This window comes from Echinops telfairi, unplaced genomic scaffold (genome assembly GCF_000313985.2).
Source record: "Echinops telfairi isolate 266 unplaced genomic scaffold, ASM31398v2 ScPeMD7_7424;HRSCAF=8462, whole genome shotgun sequence".
Taxonomy (NCBI): domain Eukaryota; kingdom Metazoa; phylum Chordata; class Mammalia; order Afrosoricida; family Tenrecidae; genus Echinops; species Echinops telfairi.
Window position 1 is genome coordinate 80951665 of NW_022111324.1, and position 22705 is coordinate 80974369.

At 43.5% G+C, this 22705-nt stretch overlaps 2 protein-coding genes across 2 annotated transcripts in view; one reads left to right on the forward strand and one right to left on the reverse strand.

The window, feature by feature from the left end:
* The window catches only part of SCCPDH (saccharopine dehydrogenase (putative)), a 48733-nt gene extending 44242 nt beyond the window's left edge, over positions 1–4491 (forward strand). The window contains exons 10-12 of the mRNA XM_004699963.2: positions 1150–1261; positions 2854–2935; positions 3895–4491. Coding sequence (XP_004700020.1) covers positions 1150–1261; positions 2854–2935; positions 3895–4000 — 300 coding nt within the window. The 3' untranslated portion in view covers positions 4001–4491. The remainder of the gene's footprint in view (positions 1–1149; positions 1262–2853; positions 2936–3894) is intronic.
* Positions 4492–6925: 2434 nt separating this feature from the next.
* The window catches only part of LOC101657797 (kinesin-like protein KIF28P), an 85551-nt gene continuing 69771 nt past the window's right edge, over positions 6926–22705 (reverse strand). The window contains exons 17-23 of the mRNA XM_004700175.2: positions 17068–17342; positions 15601–15735; positions 14723–14889; positions 14414–14520; positions 11851–11998; positions 11401–11591; positions 6926–7148 (exon numbers count right to left, since the gene is read on the reverse strand). Coding sequence (XP_004700232.2) covers positions 6936–7148; positions 11401–11591; positions 11851–11998; positions 14414–14520; positions 14723–14889; positions 15601–15735; positions 17068–17342 — 1236 coding nt within the window. The 3' untranslated portion in view covers positions 6926–6935. The remainder of the gene's footprint in view (positions 7149–11400; positions 11592–11850; positions 11999–14413; positions 14521–14722; positions 14890–15600; positions 15736–17067; positions 17343–22705) is intronic.

Below are 22705 nucleotides of genomic sequence, written 5' to 3' on the forward strand. Positions count from 1 at the left end.
TGTTTTGAGAAACGATGTACAAATGCGCTTTACACAATTGATGTGTGTATGGATTGGGATAACAGTTGTATGAGCCCCTAATAAAATGTTAAAAAAAAAGAAAGAAAGAAAAGAAAAGTATGTGTGTGTGTATACATAGAAATTTCAAAACACTGCCAATTGATTTGGTGATGCCCTCTCTAATTTATTCCTATTATCTGTTAGTTTATGGTTCTACTGTATTAGAGCCGTTTACAGATTTCTCTTCCCCATTAAACTATTTTAACCATATTTTATAGTTATAATAACAGCATTGTATCTGACATTGTTGTTCAATGCTATTGGTCCCCCACTCACAGTGACTCCATGTAGAATTAATTCTGCCGGTCCTGCACCACCCCCATGATTGGTTGTGTGCCAGACCGTTTTGATCCATAGGGTTCTCATTAACTGATTTTCAAGAGTTTAATCACTGGGCCTAGTCTTAGTCTGGAAGCTCTGCTGACACCTGGTCAGCATCCACTGACAGAGAAGTGATGGCTGCACATGAGATACCCTGGTCCGACAGTCACACAATAGGAGTCTCCTTTATTTAATGTGAGAATTTTACGAGTGACTCATATTTGACAGTTAATAATAACAATTAATTGACTACAACTGAATTATCTTATTTCTAAATTTTGTTATGCAACATGTTACAATAATTCCTGTAGGATGTATTTAATTTTTAAATAAAAATTTACATCTGTAAGAGGAGGGATTAATTATCTGTACCCCAGTCCATATTTCGATTACTTGCTAGCTATTTTGATCTTGTTACTTCAACCCACATGTTTAAAACTAGCTGACCATATTCCTTCCCCAAGTGCTCTGGAGTTAAAACCACCTGAAGCTTTCCCTTTGGAACAGCTTGCTCTCATGACGCTGTTATCCTTGAAGCCACCACCTAAACTTCAACTTCATCTTCTCCTCTCATGTTCTCGTTAATTCTCCTCTAAGAGTTCGACTTTGCCCTGTGATTGAAGGAGGACAGAATGTTCTGGCTGTAGACTGTTCTTGTTTTTATTCTTTGAAAATGTCTCATATGAAGTACAGAATAACAAGTTTTATTACGTTCAGGGAGGAAATTATTTATCTGTTGATTCTGTTGATTCTGCTTTCCTTTCACAGATTGATGCTTCATCATTTACAATGACATTCTTTGGTCAAGGATATAGCCAAGGCCTTGCAACTGATAAGAATAAACCAAATATCAGAATTTGTACGCAGGTGAAAGGACCAGGTATTTTGCATTTCCTTTAAGATTACAGTGTTTCAAGTTACAGACCTATATGTTTTTCAATCTTAATTATTTTAATACATTTGTACAATTAAATTTTTCTGGAAATATTATATATTAATTGATATCCAATTTCATTAGTGAATCCTTAACTCTGGCTTTCTTTTATATGTTGCTCAATTCACAATAACAAATTTTAATTAGAAAAGGAGTGGTTGATATTTATGTTTTATTCTCATAATCAGGAGTCACATTACAATAGTGTTACTATGACAAAAATCCAATGTAAACCAAAGTTTCTTTGGAATTTATGAACACTCTGTAATTCTTTGTAAAATCTGAGGATATTTCTGCATTTTTCTGGAGATAGCAATCAATGGCTTTTGAAAAGTTGTTAAAAGGATTTATAACCCAAAGAAGTTGAAAATTTTTTGTTGTAAAGTTTTAGAGAACTATACAGAGACAATTCAACATGTCAATTACTAAACTTAGTGACCATCATCTCTGATGCATTACGGGTTGGGGGGGGCGGGGCTCGGTTTTGCAGTTTTATTACCTAGACAGATGACAATGGTATCTCTGCAATCATGCCTTTTTTTTTTTTTCAAATTCCCAATGAACTTTTTAAGATAAGTTGACTATGCATTTGTTATTTGACTGAAATGTAAATACTGATATTCTCGCATCCTTATGCGGTCATCAGTTCCATTCTGATTCCTAGCCACTTCATGTTTAGGTAGAACTACTCTGTAGAATTTGTACAGCTGAGCTTTTTTGGGTGGGTTTGAACTACCAACCTTTCAGCCTTCAGCCCTTCCGATGGATGTTTAGATTACTCAGGTATAATCAGTTTTTCTTAAGAAAATGCTGAGGGTCTTTTTAAAGTGTTACTGTGTGAATGAATGTAGGTGGAGGTCAGTGTGTATGAATGGACAAACCTGAAGCCTAGGCCTGTTGGCTTTGGTGGTTGCTAAGATGCAGTGCAGTGAGTGAGTGAGTGAGAGCACAGGCTCTGGGGCGTGCTGCAAGAGTGGGATCCTGGCTCAGCGACTGCCTAATCCCAAGCACGTCACTTAGACTCTCTGTGCCTGTTTCCGCATCTCTAAAATGGAAGCAACAATAGTACTAACCTCATATAAGTCATAGGAAAGTTAAATGAGTTTATAAGAGTCCCAGATGGTGTACTCAGCTCCTAACAGCAAGGTTGTAGGTTCAAGTCCACCCAGAGGTGTCTTAGAAGACAGGCTTGGCAGTTAACTTCTGAAAAAAAGTCAGTTGTTACAAAGCCCTCCCCAGCACAGTTCCCATGAAGCAAAGTCAACACAGTGACAATATCTCTTAAAAGTTGATTTAAAACTCTTAAGACAGTTTCTAACACAGTGCTGCTACATAAGTTTTATTTTTTCATGAAGTAATCAGAGTATACAAGAGGACTTTAAAAATGCAATGGAAAAAGTGGAATTTTTTCATGAACTCTTTGAAGTCCCCTTATATATTGAAAATATTCTGTACTCATAGTTAGCCATAAAATCTATCTGTGGGTGTTGTTGAATTCATGCTTCATGAATGATTTTTCTGTGGTCCATCTTCTCCAGAGGCTGGTTATGTGGCTACCCCCATCGCCATGGTTCAAGCAGCCCTGACTCTTCTCAACGATGCCTCTGATCTTCCTAAGGCGTAAGTTCGATTTTCTTCCCTTCTAGTTAAAAAATTGTTTTCCATTTATTTTCTGGCTTTTAAAATTTATGTAAGCATTTATAGTTCCTTTGAGGCAAAGATACAGGTAAATTAAAATTATGAACTGGATCATTCCTTACCGATTTGCGGGAACAACTGCAGAACAAATAAGGGGAGACAGAAAAGTTTGAAAGCCATGTAAGTTGACTCTAGATAGTCATGTTAATAGCTCAAGTCTAGAATCAGTCACTTGAAAAAGGTTTTCTGTTGTTAAAGGACATTAACAGGCATCTCTAATCAATGCTGCAGGATACTGAGCTGGCATTGGGAGCCCTGCCACCGGTGGATGATTTGAGTCATGGGAGCCTGGCTAGATGATTATCTCATGGACTAGCTTATGGGAGCTTTTAGCTGGTACTTTAAAACTAGGCCAGTTTACAAATGAGCATAGGCCTCTAGAAACAAATTAAGCACGACCTAAAACAATATCAAGTAATAAAAAGAAAAATTGTATGGAGTAAAATCTAATAATTTTTTTTTCAAATGCTAGCTATTGCATTTAAAGAAACATTTTCTCATCTAGTTTAAGTCCTGTTTCTGCTTTAATAATAGTTGATTGCCTAGATGTATTTCATCCAGGAATCGATTGAATCCTCAGAAGCGTGAGGGCTATTTGGATACAAAGTAGTTGTTCAAGGGCCTGGTGCTCTCTGCCCTCTGACTCGGCCGTTGGTGGGAAACAGAAGCATGAGGAACTGAACTAGGCTAGGTGGCTCTGGTTTCCTCCTGCCTGGACTCATTTGGCGGATTTTAGGAACAGAACCAAAAGTAATCCATGAAAGAATCATGAGTCAGGTTTTGGCGGGTTGTGCAGTGATTTGATAGCTGGTCAGGCACCGTGGCTGAGGGAAGGGCGGCAGTGGCCTGTGAACTTTGTTTTACTCTGTTGTTGTTGACAGGGGCGGCGTCTTCACACCTGGAGCTGCTTTCTCCAGAACAAAGTTGATTGACAGACTCAACCACCGTGGCATAGAATTTAGTGTTATTAGCAGCTCCGAAGTCTAAGCTTTTCAAGAAATAACTACAGCCATTGCATGCATGAATCAACAGCTTCTGTACTTGATACTTGATAGATAATCTTTTGTAAGGCTGTCTGACCATATGTGGAGGATTGCCAGATCTAAAATATCTACTCATTAAAAGCAGGAAATTGAACTAGCCTACCCTAAAATTTAAATCTCAGCTGATTTTGTGATTTTTATAGCTTGAGAGAAAGAACTCTAATATTGTAAAGGAGCTGCCAGGATAGGCAGGGGACCTTTGACATGTTACCGTGTGTTTCTGCATGAGAGTATTCATCAGGGCAGCTACTTCCTTTGCCATGCTATTGAATGGACTCTCACTTCCCAGTGAGGATCTCTACATCCTGTGTGGGCCTTTATTAAGTGAAACGGCACTTTTTGCCGACTTAGCCTAGATTCTTAGTATCGTACCTATCTATACTGATTGATTTTGGCCTCTTGTTTCAGCTGAATAATAAAGGATTGTCAATTGAATGGTGATTTCATGTATGAAACTGCCCATAGGTATTTGAATAGTGGCAGAAGATTGCTTACTGTTAATAATTGGGCTTGTCATTCTTTCTTTTCCTGCTTCTGTGCCTACAATGTATAGCTTAAGGATTCAGCTTATGTGTATCGATTTCCTCCCTAGCTTTTGAAGAATTTTTCTCTAATTTTTGTACTGTAGGTTGTCCATTGAAGCCCTAAGACATGTACTTTTTGTAATAGCATTTAATAAACACACAGTGTTCTGTGCCATTCATTAGGTAAAGAGGACAGCCCCACCTTATTGGAATTTCTGCTCCAAAGTGAGAAACATAGCAAATACAGGAACATTATTTGTGCTAAGCGACCTTTCTGTGCTTCTGTCTTGGGTCAGCCAGAGCTCACTGGTAGGAGTACTGCTCACTCTAACTGCACTTCCTCGGGCCTGCCTGATCCCAGAGAGATGATGGTCTACTCACTGGGAAATACTGATTTTCATCTCAGTTTGCCCACGTTTGCGGGACCATAGGAAATGTTTTAGCACCTGTAAAGCATATCTTACAACTAACTGCATATCAGAATCACAAAACAACTCCAGGTTCTGGAGGGACCCCGGGGGCTTGTATTTAGGAGATTTGGGGGTTTGGGGAAGCTGTGTTTGGCCCTACATTTGGAAACCACTGGACAAAGCTGCGTGTTCGGTAGGATTGCTTTCAGCTTTGCTGTGTGTTCCTTGCCCTTGTGCTGTGCTCGCCTCTTAGGTGACATGTATGTACCGAGGTAGCAGAAAGACCTGTCTTCCAGCTTCAGATAGCCATCTGGCCGCATCCTAGGTTTTCTCTGAATCCCCGGAGGCCCTGCGTGCCCCACCCGAGGCCTGCCTCCATCCAAACTGTTCATGAACCTGGCGGTGGAGATTTCAGTCATTCCTGTTTGCAGTGGCCAGGCAAGGAGAGAACTGGAGACGCTCTGCTGTTCTCGCCATCACTGACAGGCTGTTTACAATTCAGCAGTGCCCTTGTTGGTCCCTGTCCCTGCCTTTACTATGTGGAGCTCCCAAGTTACACTTGATTTTTTCCAGTTGTGGTGCACAGACTCAAGCCCAGAGCTACAGGCAAAGCTCACGCCTCCTCCATACTCCCGTGGGCCCTAGTGCTAAGATGCAATGTGTGTGTCCGCCTCTTCCAGCCATGGTGGCCTGTTCTGCCCCTAGCATTTGATTTCCTTTAACTTCAGATGTTAAGATGCACGGATTAGTGTTATCACTTCTTATTTCCTTCCGAAAGACTTGTGGAAATCAGCCCAGCCTTTCCCTTGGTCCTTCCTGTGTATCAAGGCAGCAGGCCCTAGAATCAACTCCACTGCTTAACAAAATGGGGGAAATGTGCAAGATTATAGTGTTATTTTAGGAGTGAAATGAGTTGTTTACCCATTTGATTCATGCCATGGTATACACTAGTTAAATCTGTTTTTAGGAACCACTCTGATTATAAGGAATCATTTAGTCCTTAACTAGGACCTATTAATCCTTAACCGAGGATCCATCAAGTGTGAAATCAAGGATCAGCTTCAGTATTAGCAACTGGTAGGCCTTTTCTGTGTCTACTATTCCAGGCACCTGCACTAACGCCCCAAGTTCCAGGCACCAATGCTGCTTACTGAGTTGAATGTACCATATATACTCACGTGTAAGCCGGATTTTTCAGCACACTTTTTATGTTGTTCTTGTGGTAAAATTAGGTGCCTTGGCTGATAATTCGGTTCGGCTTATACTCGAGGATGTATAAGCCTATGAAGAAAGAAAATAAAACAAGGGTAGAAAATTAGATCAAAGCAAGGATATGAAGATGAAGGACAACCAATAAAACTACTTTTTTAAAAAATGAGGAAATAGCCGTTGTTTCTAGGTCTGACAGATCAAAAGAGCTGTCTGAAATTCTAGACTGTTTACCACAATTATTACTGGTGAGTGCTATTAATTGCCTCTGCGTACCAGGCATCGCACTACGTGGTGTATCTGCATTGACAATCTACCACCGACATTACCCTTCACATGTAGCACGAGAAAGGAGGAGGGTGAGACAGAGGGGAAGCCACTTGCTTCACATCATGGAATTAGTAAGTGGAGCCAGGATTTAGCCCCAAGTAGGTCAGTTCTAGAGCCCAGTGTTAGCCATTCCCTCAGATACTTCCCATCTCCACTTTGGATAGAGACCTTTTCTTTGTTAATGTTTGACTTAAAATATATATGTTTTAATAGACTTTATTTTAAAGAAGTATGTGTTCAAAGAAAAAGTTATACAGAAAGTACAGCATTCTCATATGCCCCTTCCTCACAGTGTACTTGTTTACATTATTTTAAATCAAATTGAAGGAAAATTTTGCTTTAAAATGATAGAAAAAAGGAGTTGAAATAAGTTGAGTCCACAATTCAGCTCTCATAGTAAAGTTCATTAATAAGCACATTGAAAATTCACATAGTCTTCACAGCTCACGTTTTCTGTTGGGGTACTGTTTTTATTTGATAGGTCGTAAGCAGTCTTCTTTTTTATTATAAGAGCAACATCATTTTTCAATTTCCACAAGCTGGATTCAAATAGGTCGCCAAAGTCCTTTAACATTTGTCCCTGTTTGTGGATAAACTGTCGAAGCATCTGATCATTGCCCTAATAAGGGAAAGGGAAAAAAAAAGATAGTCATAGGTTTCCCATGAGTCTTGGTGACGCCATGGTAATTAGGAGCTCCGTGCCAACCAAAAAGTTGTGGCTCCAACATCCGCAGTGGGCCTCGCGGGAGATCTCGTGACCTGCTCCCCTGCAGATCACAGGCAAGAACCCTCGGGGGCAGTTCTGTGCCACCTGAGGTTCCATGAGTCAGGGTGGACTTGATCGCGACCACCACCAGAGATTTTGTACTGTGTGTACATGGGTGGGGTGCGCACTAGCGTTTCCCTTGGGACTAGAAAGCTGTCTTGGAAACAAAGTTACTTTGAACATGACGTTGTTTCAGGAAGGTCGCCTGACTAACCTTTTAACTCCTCTCAGCAGGGAAAATAAGTGAGATAAGCCCCATCTTCCCGATTGCATTGTAAGCATATCAATCCCGTAAGACTGTATAAGTTGTGAGGCTTCCAGGGACGCCGTTCCTTGTTGCTAATGAGCCCTCCTCTGTGAAGCAGGTTCTCCTGAGAAGACTGTAGACTTACAGCAGACTGTGAGTAATGGTGCAGAAGAGGGGGGTCATCACAGAATGGGGAATGAGAGCACTGGGTGGGACAAGGCATCTCATTTTTTAAATTTCTCTGATTATCTGGGAAAGGCCTATTCAGATCCTGTGCCCATATTTCCTAATGTTTTCAAAAAGGTCTCATAATTATTTCAAAAATTAGAGTTCTTGGGCTATGGTTATTTAAAAACCTTTTAACGGTGTCTTTTATTCTAACTCAGCAACCCTATGTAGTGTTTCCACGGCTGCAGCCTTTACACGAACAGATCACCTCATTGTCCTCCCACTAAGCGGGTGGGTGTGAACCACCCACCTTCTTGGTGACAGCGCCACCAGATGCCTTAATAAATCCAAAGAGCACCCAAAGTGTAGGCACAGGTACAGTAAAGTGAATACCTGTCTAATTGTCACCTGGTCAGGAAACCCGAGTTTGCCTCCTCTGCTCCTTCCTGGTCACATGCTCTCATCTCTCCCAGAAGCAACCAACAGCCTGACTTGTGGGATTAACATTTTTGTACCTTTCTGAACAGTTTGACCACCTAAAATGCAACTGTACACAGAATATTTTGCCTGTCTTTTGAACTCATTCAATAACACTATTGGTGATAAGAACCATCCTTGTTACACATAGATGTAGTTCATTTCACTGCAGTATAATGTTCCATGGTAAAGAAGAGGCCATCATTAATCTACCTTCTGTGGATCTATGTCAGGGATGTTCCCAATTTGGGGCTCTTATGCTTCCATATGGATGTTAAGAATAGGCGTGCATATATGCAGAGTTTCTGCAACCTTTCCTAACGGGGCCCTCATCTGAACCACACAACCAAAATTATTTGAAGGACACATTTTGCTAGACACATAAGGAATTCTGATGGCGTAGCCCTGGTTTATGTGTTGGGCTGCTAATTGCAAGGTCAGCAGTTTGAAACGACCAGCTGCTCCACGGGAGAAAGATGGGGCTTTCTACTCCCACTGAGTTACAGTCTCAGAAACTCACCGGGGCAGCTCGATCTTGTCCTAACGGGCTGCTATGAGTCGGCATCAACAGTGAGTGAGCTTGTAGGACACAGAGAAGAGGACCTACTCTGTTTCACACCGTGGATTCCTAAATGCATTGGTTCTCAAACTTTATAACTGAATCATTTGAATGACAGCTTGTTAAAATTCACATTACTGGGCCCCACATCTAGAGTTTCTTAATCAGTGGGCCTAGTGTGAAGCCCTGACTTTGCATTTCTAGTGAACTCCCAGATGACGATGAAGCTGCTAGTTGGGGACCTCTGCCTTAGAGCTTAATTGCAGAACCAGTTTTATCTTTGGTGAAATAACATCTGTGAGTTGGATTGACAGGTTCTAGGGCAAATATGCTGTACACCTCTTTAAAGTGTTAAAGAGCAAAGAGGTTACTTTGAGGAGTAAGGTGTACCTGGCCCAAGCCATGGTATTTTCAGTCTCATACGCATATGAAATCTGGACAATGGATAAGACAGGAGAATTGATCATTTGAATTACGGCGCTGGCGAAGAATATTGGCAAGGACGAATGCCAGAACAAACGAGTCTGTCTTGAGAGAAGTACAGGCAGAATGCTCCTTAGAAGCAAAGGAATCGCGCAACTTCTTCGTCTCGCGTACTTTGGACACGTTGTGGGAGAGTCCAGACCCTGGAAAAGGACATCCTGCTTGGTAAAGTGGAGGAGCAGCCCGTCCACAGAGGCATTAACACTAGCAGCGGCAGCATGGGCTCAAAGCAACAGCTGTGAGGGGACAGGACCAGGCAGTGTTTGTGTTCTACGTATACAACCTCAAATTATTAGATAAACACCACAGAAAAATTCAAGTGACTATGTCAATTTATACTTCCATTGGCAATGCATGAGAGGCTCTGTTACTTTTTATCTACACCAAATCTTTGATATTGTCAGATTAAACTTTTGCCAATATGGCAGATGCAAAGTATTTCAGACGTCCGTTATAGTTCTCAAACTAGTCATGTGAGTAAGCCCCTTTTCTTACATTTGTTGGCCATTTTGGTCTCTGTGATGTTCCCATTCATGTCCTTTGGCCATTTTTCCTATTGGCCTCTAGCAACGAGGCCATGGAGTTAGTTCTGACTCAGCAACCCTGTGTCCTGCGTGACTGGGCTTGAGCCCAGCGTGGCACTGGCTTTCATCTGTGTCGTTCCATCGTTAGCTCATGGACAACAGAAACAGCGTCCAGCCCTGCACCATCTTCACAGCTGTTCCGGCCACTGTGCAGTTTGTATCCAACCCCTATACTGTATAGACTATACTGTCTTCATTACAAGGGAAAATATGTGTTGATAAAAAGGTTGGAAAAATCTTCCCACCCAGCCAGGTCTTGGCTACTCTTTGCTTTTGCAATTCCTTGTAAGTTGTAGAATCGTCACGTCCGATTCCATCACATTTAACTGGGATTTCTCTGAACCTCTAACTCAATTTGGGGAGAATTAACAGACTTACAATAGTAAATCTCCCAAGCCATGGAGACCTGGCATGCTTCTCCATTTATTTAGATCTTTAATGTTTCAATAAATTTTAAACATTTTCTCCATCCAAGTCCTGCATATTAGTCCTATTAGCTATAGGCCTGAGCACTTCATATATCTGAAATAATTATAACTGGTCTCTTTTCAGACATTCATTTTCTGTTCAAATTAATTTTAAATGTGTCTATATCTAGCAACTTTGTAATTCTTCTGGATATTTTGTTGATACAGATAGTATCATCTGGGAGTCATGGGGGCTGCACAATATTAAAAACATATATAGATGTGTGGGACAACACTGGCTGGTTTGAGTCTGGCACTGCTATGTGCCAGGTGTGTATCCTTGGACAAGCTTCTTAATCTCTTGTGCCTTTGAGCTATAGACTGTAAACACTAGTAGTACCTGCCTCATAGGAGAGTGGTGAGAACTGTCAGTACATAGTATGTGAATACTATGTAAATCTATGCTGCCATTGCTATTAAGGGCTGCCAATAGCAGTGTGAGTGGTTGAACCCACCAGAAACCCTGAAGGAGCAGTTCTACACTGTTGTGTAGGGCTTACGGGATTGCTGTGGATAAGAATTGACTTGTTAGTAGTACGTTTGGTTTTGGGGGTGGGTTTTTTTCCCAAACCTTATATCTTACATTTCTTAACTCACTGCACTAATTAGAACTTCAACTACAGTGTAGTTGGCACCCTTGACCTTTTCCTGATCTGAAGGGGACACACTTTAAGCTTTCTCTTTATAGGATGTTTAAGATTACCATTATCAGATTAAAGAGTGCCCATTGTATTCCTAGCTCATGAAGAGATTTTATTATGGTAATATGTTGAATTTTTTTTTTAATATGTTGAATTTTATTACAAGCTTTTCTTGTATCCAAGTCTCGGGGTTTTTTTCCTATCTGTGAATATGATGAATTACATTTATGGCTTTATAATGATACAAAAAACTTACATCTCCAAGATATTCTATACATTGTAAAGTGAATGAATCTCAATCCTGCGGCGACCTGGGGCCAGCCTGCTAGCCTGCACCCTAAGGTAAGCCACAAGAGAGGGCAAATGGAGCCCTGGGGCACATCCGCACTGTTAACCCAGCCCCCTGCTCAAGACATGCAGTGATACCAGATGCCTCAATGGAAAGGGTTCTTTTTGTCCCCAAGATTCTAGGTACTTACAGGAGGCTTGTAATGCCTTAGCCGGAGAAACTGCCCTCTGGCCATATTCATGCTCTGGTAGAACAGCTTAAGAACTCTGGCAAGTTCTCCATCATAGGTGGCTCCCGGAGCACATATCTGATCAATATCTTTGGCCGATGGCAATTGTACTGCCATCCCAGTTATCTTCAGGGCACTGGAAGGCTTTTGGGCTGTGGTAAAAAGGAAAGATCATACCATTCATCTATTAAAATATATGTTTTATTTTGTTGTATTACACAACATCAGGTACCAATTTGGACTCATTCAAAGAAAGAATTCTAGGCCAAAAAAAAGTGTTGTGTATTTTTTTTTTTTTGCTTAGTAAACAAGTAACTTATTAAAATGTTCGACCCTTTGAAGGACAAACTCCCAGCAAAATGTTGGTGTTCAGGGGCAAGCTAAACAACCACAACTTGAGCAGACACTCACCTTGTTGACTAGAGCCAATTTTCGCCAGTGATTCTTTGAGAAACATGTTTTCTTCTTTCAGGGCTCTGTTAATGTTTCTGAGCTGCTCTGTCTCCTGCTCCACCTTGAGCAGCTTCAGGTAAAGTTCTGATACATGATTTGATGCCGTCTACAAAAACAAACCAACTTGTCAGTTCAGCTTTTGCTGGAGTATTTGCTTCTCCCCTGAAACATCTTTTGCTACACACAAAGTGGACTACCATTGGGTCTTGCTCATATGCTACTACCTTCTGAATGGGTGGAATGTCCACTAGTTCCATTTGGTATAGTGACTGCGTATTATTTCCTTCTTTTTGGATGCTTCTTGTATCAGTCACTATTTTGCCTACAGAATCTTTCAAGATTGCATCAACAAGCTTGACATTTTTCTTTAGCTCTGTGAGTTGAAGATCTGCTGAGCATGTTCTTCCTTTCTGGTTCTCTCATTCTAGGTCTTTGCACATTTCATTATAATATTTGTCCTTTGCTTCTACAACAGCCCTTTGAAGTTTTCTGTTCAGATCTGTGGCTTCATCATTTTAGCTGCACTATGATGAAGAGCAAGTTTCAAAGCCTCTTCTGACTTCCATTTTGATCTTTTCGTTCTTTGCTGTCTTTTTAATGACCGTTTGCTTTCCGCATGGATGATGTCCTCAGGGCTTCTGTCTTTAGTGGTCAATGCATCAAATCTGTTTTTGAATGTTCTCAAAATTCAGATGGGATAGACTCACATTGTATTTTGGCTCTTATGGACTCGTTTAATTTTCTTCAGCTTCACCCTGAACTTACATCTGAGCAATTGATGATCTGTTCCACAGTCGGCCTCAGGCCTGATTTTAGCTCCTAATATTGAGCTTTTGCATCATCTCTTCCCATAGATGTAGTCCATTGATTTCTGTGTATTCCGTCTGGAGAGGTCCATGTATATAGTCACCTTTTGTGTGCCTGAAAAAGGTATTTGCTGTGAACAAGTCATTGGACTTGAACATTCTGTCACGTGCTCTCCACCTTCATTTCTATGCCCAAGACCATATTTTCCAACTATTATTCTTTCCTGTTTGTTTCCAACTTTTGTATTCCAAGTGCCAATAATTATCAATGCATCATAGTTTGCAGGTTTGATCAAGTTCAGACTGAAGATGTTGGTAAAGTTCTTCTAGTTCTGCATCACTAGCTTTAGTGGTTGGTGCATAACATTGAATAATACTCGTAGTGACTACAATTACTATTGATATAATCCTATCACAGACAGCATTGCACTTCAAGATAGATCTTGAAATGGCTGTGACACCATTCATCTTGATTGTGTCATTCCCAGTACAGTATGCCATATGATTTTCTCATTCCCAAAGGCGAAGACCAATTCATTTTAGCTCAACACCTAGAATATTGAGCTTTATGTGTTCCATTTCATTTTGGGCAGTTTTCCTAGATTCCTCCAATTTTCCTAGATTCATACTTCACACATTCCTAGTTCCAATTATTCACTGGTGTCTGCAGCTGCTGCTTCTCATTGTGAAGTGTGCCCCACCAGCAAATGAGGTCCCAAAGGCTTTCCTCCTGCAAGCTGTACTCCTCCCACGCCATCCTGGCGGACTCTGCCTTGAGCAGGCAGCTCTTCCTCACTCATATTTGAATACCATCCCACGTGAGGGGCTCATCTTCTGGCACTAATTCTGACGATGTTCCTGAGTTTTTCAGTATGTGACACTGTTTTGCTGCTATCCATGAGGTTTTCAATGGCTAATTCATCAGAAGTGGACAGCCTATATATTTTGCAGAGTCAGTTCTTAGTCTGGAAGCTCTGCTGAAACATTCACTTTGGGGATCCCTGCTGGTACTCGAAATACCAGTTAACAAAGCTTCCAGCAACACAGCAACACACAAACACAGCAGAATGACAAACTGACAGACAAGTGGTAGACTCTAGTCCTCACGCAGGATCAAGTGCAAGCATCTGCCTTTGCAATCCCCTTGGATGGTTCCAGTGCCCCTCAGAAGGGCAGTATTGCCCACTTTGGGAAGCACTGTTTTAGACCAAGCTGAGCAAACATTCTGCACAGGCACTCTTGGCAATTCCTTTTGAAAGCCAGAAACCCAGATTCTGTCCTTGTCTATTACAAGCACTGAAACGGTGACTGCCGCCCCCCCCCAAAAAAGAAATAACCTAAATTGTCTTTTTGATGAAAAACCGGAATTGTCTTTCGGCAAGGCCATACGTTTCTAGGTCAGATTGCTGTTTGATTCAGATGGGGTTTTGATTTAGGCCTGCAACCCCAAACCAAATCCACTGCCATCAAGTCAATTCCAACTCAGCTCCGCTGTGGGACAGAGTCCAGTCGCTCCTGGGGTTCCCAAGGCTGTGTGGAGTTCTTCATGGAGCACACGGACTCAGTTTTCTCTCAAGGAGCCGCTGGTGGGTTTGAACCGAAAACCTTTTGGTTAGCAGCTCAATGATTAACCTACCAGGACTCCTTACATTAGGCCTGAAGTCACCCATTTCTGGTTATGCTAGCACCGCAGTTTTAAAATTCAGTCTACACACCTGGCCTGTACTCAGCACAGGGGCAGTGGCCTTGGTGTCTAGCATGATGTAGCCTTCGTCTGTGACCAGGAAGTCTTGTGGAGAGCAGCTCCGTTCAGCACAGCCTTCTGCAGTGAGGGGAGAGGCCAGCAAGGAATAAAACAGTGTTATTGTGCGATGTTAAACCACATAATCCCATGCTTGACTAAAGCCCAGGAAGATGGCTCCTGGCCACTGCTACAAAGGCCCCTCTATCTTCTCCAGGGCCCTAGGCATACTGACATTCTATCTGGTTGAAGACTGCACCGTGCAAATAATTAAACACAGTACCTTGAAGGCCCCATAAATCAACAATGAGGGCGTTGGTCTGTAAATAATTCAGAAACTCTCGAGACGTGGTTAAGGTTACAAACTGGACAGTCTCTTCAATTTGGGGGTTCATGTTTTTCCATACAGGCTTGGTATATAAAACGTTTGGAAGATCATAAATTCTGTACCTGAGAGAGGAGCACCAGACATAATTACGATCAAATGGGGCACATTTGTGAAGAAAAGGACCAGTTGAGCCACAGGCTTGCAGCCCAAGTATCAGGTAGTCGATAAGAATGGCCTCATACTGATTCTGGTGTTTGGGGCCATGATCTCCCCGGACTCACCTGGGCGTCCTCACTACACGGGTGGTATTACATGTCTAACAAATAAGAAAATGATTTTGATAAACATGTCCTACTTGAAGTCTAGCGTTGTTCCATTTCCAAGTAAAGTGGTTTCGGTAGTATCCCCCAAACCCAGCCCCACCCTCTCTGGACTGTTTCAACTTTTAATATCCTTTTAGTTGAATTCACTTAAGTATAACGGGTGCTTCTGCCATGTGGTATTACAGACGTTTTCTCTCCAACAACAAAAACCAAAACCAAAAAGATGAATGTGCTCAGATAATGCCGTTTTACTGGCTAGTCTTTCTAATTAGAATATGTGACTCAGCTGCTTCTATCCCTTGGGAGGGCAGCAGGTGCTGACAGACCCCAGCGTGGAGGCCATGTGGCTTCTCCAGTCAACAGATGGGCAAAGAGTAATTTGGGGCTTGAGAAGACAGTATGAGGGACTTTAATGGCCAGCTCCTTTTTGAAAGCTTGAGGAAGGGCTCCTCCTCCACCACCCCTCAGGTAAGTGGTTGCGTTCAGCAGTGCCACCGGCCAGGTGGGTACCCAAGCTGGATGCCCCGCCTTGCATCCTCCTTCAGCCACTTGATGCCGAGGCACCGGACAATGTGAATCTGGAAGTCCATCCTCTTGCCCAGCATCTCCGAGGGGTCAACCACCATGTCCTCCTCAGTGTGTGCTCTACAAACAGAAGAGGTGAATAGAGATCACAGGCGAGCCTGCGCTAGGTGGTCAGACTCATGATCAAAGGGGGATTCAATAGCTCCCTTAAGAGATAATTAAGCGACTGAGCCAGGATAGGTTATATTGCGAGCATTTATTCACTCCAGAGATTTAATGAGACTCTGCCACTCTGTGTAGGCACTTCAAGGTAAGATGAGTCTTCTCAGAGAACTCACGGCTAGAGGGACACAGGAAGCTAACCAGCTTGGGGATGAGGCTGCAGTTGCTTATCAGTAGATGCCCAGCAGGAGAAGGGGAACCCTTGGGGAAAGTACTGCTGCTCAACTCTTGGTGAGTCAATGAATGTCAGTCAGGCCTACAAACCCATCAGTCCATTTCGCCGTCTCCTCAAGTGAGGCTCTCCATCAACCTGAACTAGAGTGCCTCTTTCATAATTCACAGTGGCAATGACCGCTGCCAGGCAGCCTTGGAAGCTGGCAGTAGCTAAAGGAGGGTGCTTGGTGTGCGTGGAGTCAGTTACCACAGCGTGGTTTCTCTTAACAACTCCCTCTGGAGCCTCAGCTTCCAATTCAGAAAATCAAAAAGATTGCTTTGAGGGCCCTGACACAGGACCAAACCCATGTCCTGCCTCTTGGAATAGACCTGTTTGAGACTTCAGCTTTTGTAACAACAGCTTACAGCCTAAAACAAGAAAGCAGATACGCTGTCCTAAGAGGAGGGTAAAAGGCAGTAGAGCAGACTTGACGACCCCAGATAAGAGATTTATACCCATGGAAAGGAAGGTAAGAGCACAGCATGAGGCTGGGTAAGGAAACAGCCCTCTCAGTCCCTCACTTGAAGGGCAGGAGTGGAGAGGGTTAAGCTGGACAACCAGCTCCCTGCTGACCCCGAGGCCTCATCAGCAGGATGGCCTGCCCCCATCAGCCTGGGAAGGAGAACTGCCCATTGCAGAAGCCAGCCCTCGCAGGGACCAGGTGAGACCACTCCACCCTTGGCCTTTGCTCCGCAGGCCCATTGTATGGAACCAACCCAGGTCTTTTGGTTCAGGTCCGGGTTCCTTCTTCATGCTGCCTCTTTGTGGGATGCCCTCCCCTAGGGTGGTGGTCAATTGCTTCAGCTTATGCTGGGGGTAGGATTTGAAACATTCCGGGTCAGATGATGGAGCAAAACTAGATGTAATGAAGGTGAGTCCTGAATGCATGAATGAGTTCATTCCTTTGTCTCCTAAATGAACAACTTGAGAACCACGTTGACACTAGACCTCAGGCTTGCTATGCATTTTCTATGACTTAGAACCCACTTAGACTAGGAACAGGGAGAGACACCTACTGTCCCGTGGCTGAGCAGGGGGTTATGTACATATGCAACACGGCCTCCTCCAGCCCATCGCAGTTCAGAAATTCCACTTGCTCCTCAAGCTTCATGCAGTAGGCAAGTGACTGGAGCCAAACGTGAGCCGAGCCCAGGAGCACAATCTCAACAGGGTCCCAGAAAGGGTCAACTTCTTGAGCCACATAGCTGTCTCCTCCATCTAGAAAGCGCTGGTAGAGTTCCTCCATTAGGAATTTCCTGTTGATAAACTTGGCCTTTGACCATATCCACACCTGGAAACACAAAGGCAGCTTGTGTTAGTCTTGGTGGACTTGAGAAACAAATTCATAGACACATGTGTAGAAGAAAGCTTTATATAAAGAGTAATTGTCTATCCCAGCCCAGTCCAGATCAAGTCCATAAGTCTGATATTAGCCCATATGTCTGATACCAATCTATAGAGTCCTCTTCAGACTCACGAAACACATGCAATGATGTCGAATACAGGAAGATCACAGGCCAGTGGGTGGGGAGTCTTGTGGATCCAGTGGTGTTGTAAGCCTCAGCGCTAGCAGGGTTCTCCACGTGGCTCCTCCAGCTCAGGGCACTAGCATAGCTCCATGTGTCTTGTCAGCTGCAATGTCTCCCAGGGAGTGAGTGTGTGTCCCGCCTCTAATGAGTTATTTACCTCCTTGGTGCCTCCAAATGAAGTCATCAAGTTGCAACCTGATTGACAGGCTAAATTCCACCCCTTCATTCTTAAGTCTCAAATTGACAACAGATTATGTAACTACCACACAGCTCGCCAACATTCCCCAGCGTGAGCTCTTTGATGAACCAAAACCACATAAACACTCGTACATTATATTTATTATATTCATACATGGGTATGTTCTTCACCTCTGCTAACGTTCAGAAAATGACTTAGAGGACTTGATGAAGGATTTCACTCAGGAGAAATCCAGATCTGGGCGTTGTGGCAGGAAAAATAAGGGACTCTAAAGATGTTCGTGTCCTGATCACCAGAACATGCAAGTACATTACACATGGAAAAGACAAGTGAAGGCTGCACATGGAATTAAGGTTGGGAATTAAAAAAAAAACAAACAACAAACCAACTTACTGCCATAGAGTTGATGCCGACTCTTAGTGAGCCTTTAAGTCGGGATAAAATTGTCCTTTGAGCTTCTGAGACTGTAACTCTTTACAGAAAGAGAGAGCCCTGTCTTTCTTCTGAGGAGCAGCTGCTGCTTTTAAACTGCTAACCTTGCACATTGCAGCCCAACTGCTAACCGCTAGGCCACTAGGGTTCCTTAAAGTTGGGAATCATCTGACCTTAACATAAGGAAAGGGGCCTGGATGGTCCAGATAAGTCCAATATAACCACTACAGCAAACCCCCCTGCCACTGAGTCAATTCTGCTCATAGCAACCTTTCCACAAAGGCCGCTAAATGTGGGCAGCAGGAGATGGGTGAGGATAAGAGCAAGAGGTATGTGGCTGAAGCAAGGTTGCAGGAATGGGACATTGCTGGTTTGAAGATGGAGGGGGGCGTGTCACAAGCCAAGCAATGTAGGTAGCCTCTAGAAAACCCCAAGAGGAGTGATACTGCCCGCTGGGGGTGTTGGAACGATCCAGGTAGGCCTACACTTTATCCTGGAGTTTGAGTCAATGGGGGCCGGGATAGGAGAACTGAGAAATCTTTTGTACTTTCTGAAAAGTGGGCAGTAAGTCAAGTTTGGGAACCTATGCTCTAGAGCAGGGGGGTGGGGAGGCGAGGGGCGGGGCAGACATCTGGCTTGTGGCCGTATAAGGCCCATGCAATCGCCCATACAGTTATCATATGGCTCACTAAAGAGAAGCTGTGACAAACAGCAGGAGAGGTGGACATAGCTGACCTTCTCTGGCTTCCCATTGCCACGAGGCAGGGCTCAGACAGGCCTCCACACTCCATCTTTCTTTACCTATTCAGACTGCCCCCGTTCCTCCCATGCTACTCTGCATCTCGGCTGGATTTGATCATTTACTGCAGCGATCGCACCGAACCAGCAGACAATACAATCAGAGGGTTCCTAGGGAAGGCGGAGGCGGCCCTGGTGGCAGCGTGCTTACTTTTGGTCTGCTACCTGCAAGTTCGGTTCAAAACCACCGACCACTCCTTGGGAGAAAGACAAGACTTTCTACTCCCATAAAGAGTTACAGTCTCGAAGAGCATAATGCTTCCTTGATGATATAGCCGGGAAAGTTGGGGGGAGATGGGGAGCTAATAACAATGAGGGCAAGAATGAAGAAAATGTTCTAAAACGGATGGTGGTGATGAGGGTACAATTCGTGCTATGACTAAACTATTGAATTGTACGCTGCATGACTGATAGGCCAATGGAACTGTTTAAAAGAAAGCATGCATTCCAGACTAGCACTGCTTGCAGGGTTTCCTTGACTGTGACCTTCATAGGAGTAGATCACCAGGTCTTTTCCCTCCCTGGTGCCACTGGGCGGTTTCGAACCATCACCTTTTGAGTCCTGGCTGAGCTCACACCATTTATATGTCCCAGGGACTCCCCCTCCACCCCGCCCATGTTTCTTTCAGTCTTCAAAATCACACACACAAAAAATGCTTTAAACGCTACCAGAAGTTCCTACAAACTTTTTAGGGGCCTTCCCTTGAGGAAAGCTCGTGGTTTTTCATCTTATTTTTTAAAGGTAACAATGAAGAATCTTGGGTCGGGCAGATCAGTACAATTAAGCTCTACTTGAGAGAAGACACTAATCACACAGAAACATCAGCACAAAGTGAATTTGTGTACAGAATCCCCGAAAGAGACTACAGGATGGCTTATGCAGAAGCAGTCCATCAAACACATTATCTGTGCCTTGTTCAAGGGCATAGGGGCCACAGCTGGTCTCCCCTGGCTACACCAGGGAAAAAGAAAATCCATCTCATGTCTGCCTAAGGCAGACTGCTACAACACAGAGGTCAGACAGAAGGCCTTCACCTTCCATCCTCCTTTACCCATCTATCCTGAGACCAACTGCTCCGCCCAGGGCCCTCCTTCCCTGCTGGGCGTGGTAATCCATTGCAGTGTCCTGTAGGCCACTCTGAGTTGGGATTGACTCCATGGCAGTGACTTTTTAGAGTGTGGGTTCAGCTCAGAAGGCCTCCCAGGCCGGTAGCACAGAAGAATTCATGCCCGACCTTCTCCAGGTGAGGTCCTTCCTGGAGACGGTCTCCGCCCACTCCACCAAGACCTTGGCGGCACAGTCAGAGAAGGCATGTCAGCCTCAAGCATGCTTTCCTCCAGCCCCAGACACTGGGTTCCAGTTTACAGTATTACTTGAACACTTGTCTATGTTTGCATGCATACTTCACTGTGTGTATAATTCACATACCATATAATTGATCCACTTAAAGGGCACGATCCAATGGATTTTAGTAGATTAACAGAGTTGTGCAACCATCGCTACAATCATTTTAGAAAAAAAATTAATACCCTCAAGAGAAGCCATTTATATTTTAACAGAGCATATCTTAAACTAAAAGAACACAAGAACAAAAGTCAAGCCTGGAGTTGTAATATTGAACGATTCTCTGGGCAATATAGTGAATGATGCAGGCAGCATCCAAAGAAGACGGAAAGAACACACAGTCACTGTACCAAAAAGAACTAGGTGGCATTCAACCATTTTGAAAAGTAGCATATGAATAAGAACCAGTGGTCGGGCAAGAGTCCAAGCTACACTGAAAGCAGTTTCAACAAGCTAATAAAGAACCGGGAGCCCTCATTCATCAATCCCAGGAAATTTGGAAGAAAACCACTTGACCAACTGTAAGAGATCCATATTTGTGCCCAATGATAGAATATTCTAACTATCACATGCAAGTAAAATTTTGCCTTAGAGCAGTGGTTCTCAACCTTCCTAATGCCGTGACCCTTTAATACAGTTCATGTGGTGGTGACCCCCCAAACATACAATTATTTTCATTTCTACTTCATAACTGTAATTTTGCTACTGTTATGAATTGGACGACCCTGTGAAAGGGTTGTTCGACCCCCAAAGGAGTTGCGACCCACAGGTTGAGAAATGCTGCTTTAGAACATCCAACAACGATAACAGCAGTATATTGACAGGGAGCTGGCAGGGTTCAGAAGAGGATGTGGAACAAGAGCTATCACTGCTGCTGTCAGATGGAGCTTGGCTAAAAGCAGAGACTACCAGGAAGATACTTGTGTTTTGCTCACTATGGCACGGCAGTTGACTGTGTGGCTCATAATCACAATCTATGGAGAACCTTAAGAAGGGGAGTGCCAGAACCCTTCATTGTCCTCATGCAGAATTTGTATGTGGATCCAGAGGCCTCTGGGAGAACAGGAAAAGGGGATGCTGCATAGTTTAAAATCAGGAAAGGTGTACGACAGGGCTGTGTCCCCTCACCATACTTATTCAATCTGCGTGTGGAGCAAATCATCAGAGAAGCTGGGTGCTATGAAGGAAAATTCAGCATCAGGAGTGGAGGAAGGCTTATTAACAACTTGAGATATGCAGATGACACAATCTTGCTGAGTGTGAGGAGGACTTGAAGCACTCGTTGAAGAAGATCAAGGATCACAGCTTTCAGGATGGATTACAATTCAATCCAAAATCGCCACCACCTGGCCAACAGGTACCATCATGATAAATGGAGAGAAGATTGAAGTTGCCAAGGATTTTTGTCTTTCTTGGATCCACAATCAGTGCTCACGAAAGCAGCAGCCAAGAGCTAAGACACATTGCATTGGGTAAATCTGCTGCCCAAGACCTCTTTAGAGTGTTGAAAAGCAGGGAAGTTACTTTGAGGACTAAGGTGCATCTGACCAAAGCCATGGTGTTTTCAATTGCCTCATCTGCATGAGAAAGTGGTTCATTGAATAAGGAAGACCAAAGAAGAATTGATGTGTTTGAATTATGGTGCCAGCAAAGGATATTGAAAGTACCATGCACCACCAAAGGAACAAAGGAATCTGTCTTGTTAGAAGTACAGCCGGAATGCTAGTTGGAGGGAAGAACGGCAAGACCTTGTCTCATGACCTTTGGACAGGCTATTATGAGAGACCCGGCCCTGCAGAAGCACATCATGCTTGGGAATGTAGAGGGGGCAGCAAAAAAGAAAAAGACCCTCAGCGAGATGGATGGACACAGTGGCTGCAACCATGGGCTCAGGCATGGGAACCACGTGAGGACGGCGCAGGACCGGGCAGTGCTTCATTCTGTTGTGCATCGGTCACTGTGCATCGACACAAACTCAGTGGCCCTAACCACAGCAATAGCATATTTCTCCATTGCCTTCAGTTTCCCACTTCTAGGCAACAGAACATATCGATACAGTTAATGTTAATAAATAATTTTATTGGGGGCTCTTACAGCTCTTAGAACAATCCATACATCCATTGTATCAAGCTCATTTGAACATTTGTTGCCATCATCCTTTTAAAAACATTTTCTTTCTACTTGAGTCCTTGGTATCCGCTCCTTTTTTTTTTTCTACCACTGGGAGGCGGAGTCTGAGGGCACCACACAAGACATAGCACCCATCAAGGACAGAAGGGATAGTGTGATGTTAAGATTTATTTTGCCAATCTGGCCAATGAACACGTGGGAGTAATTGAAAGGCGGAGAGA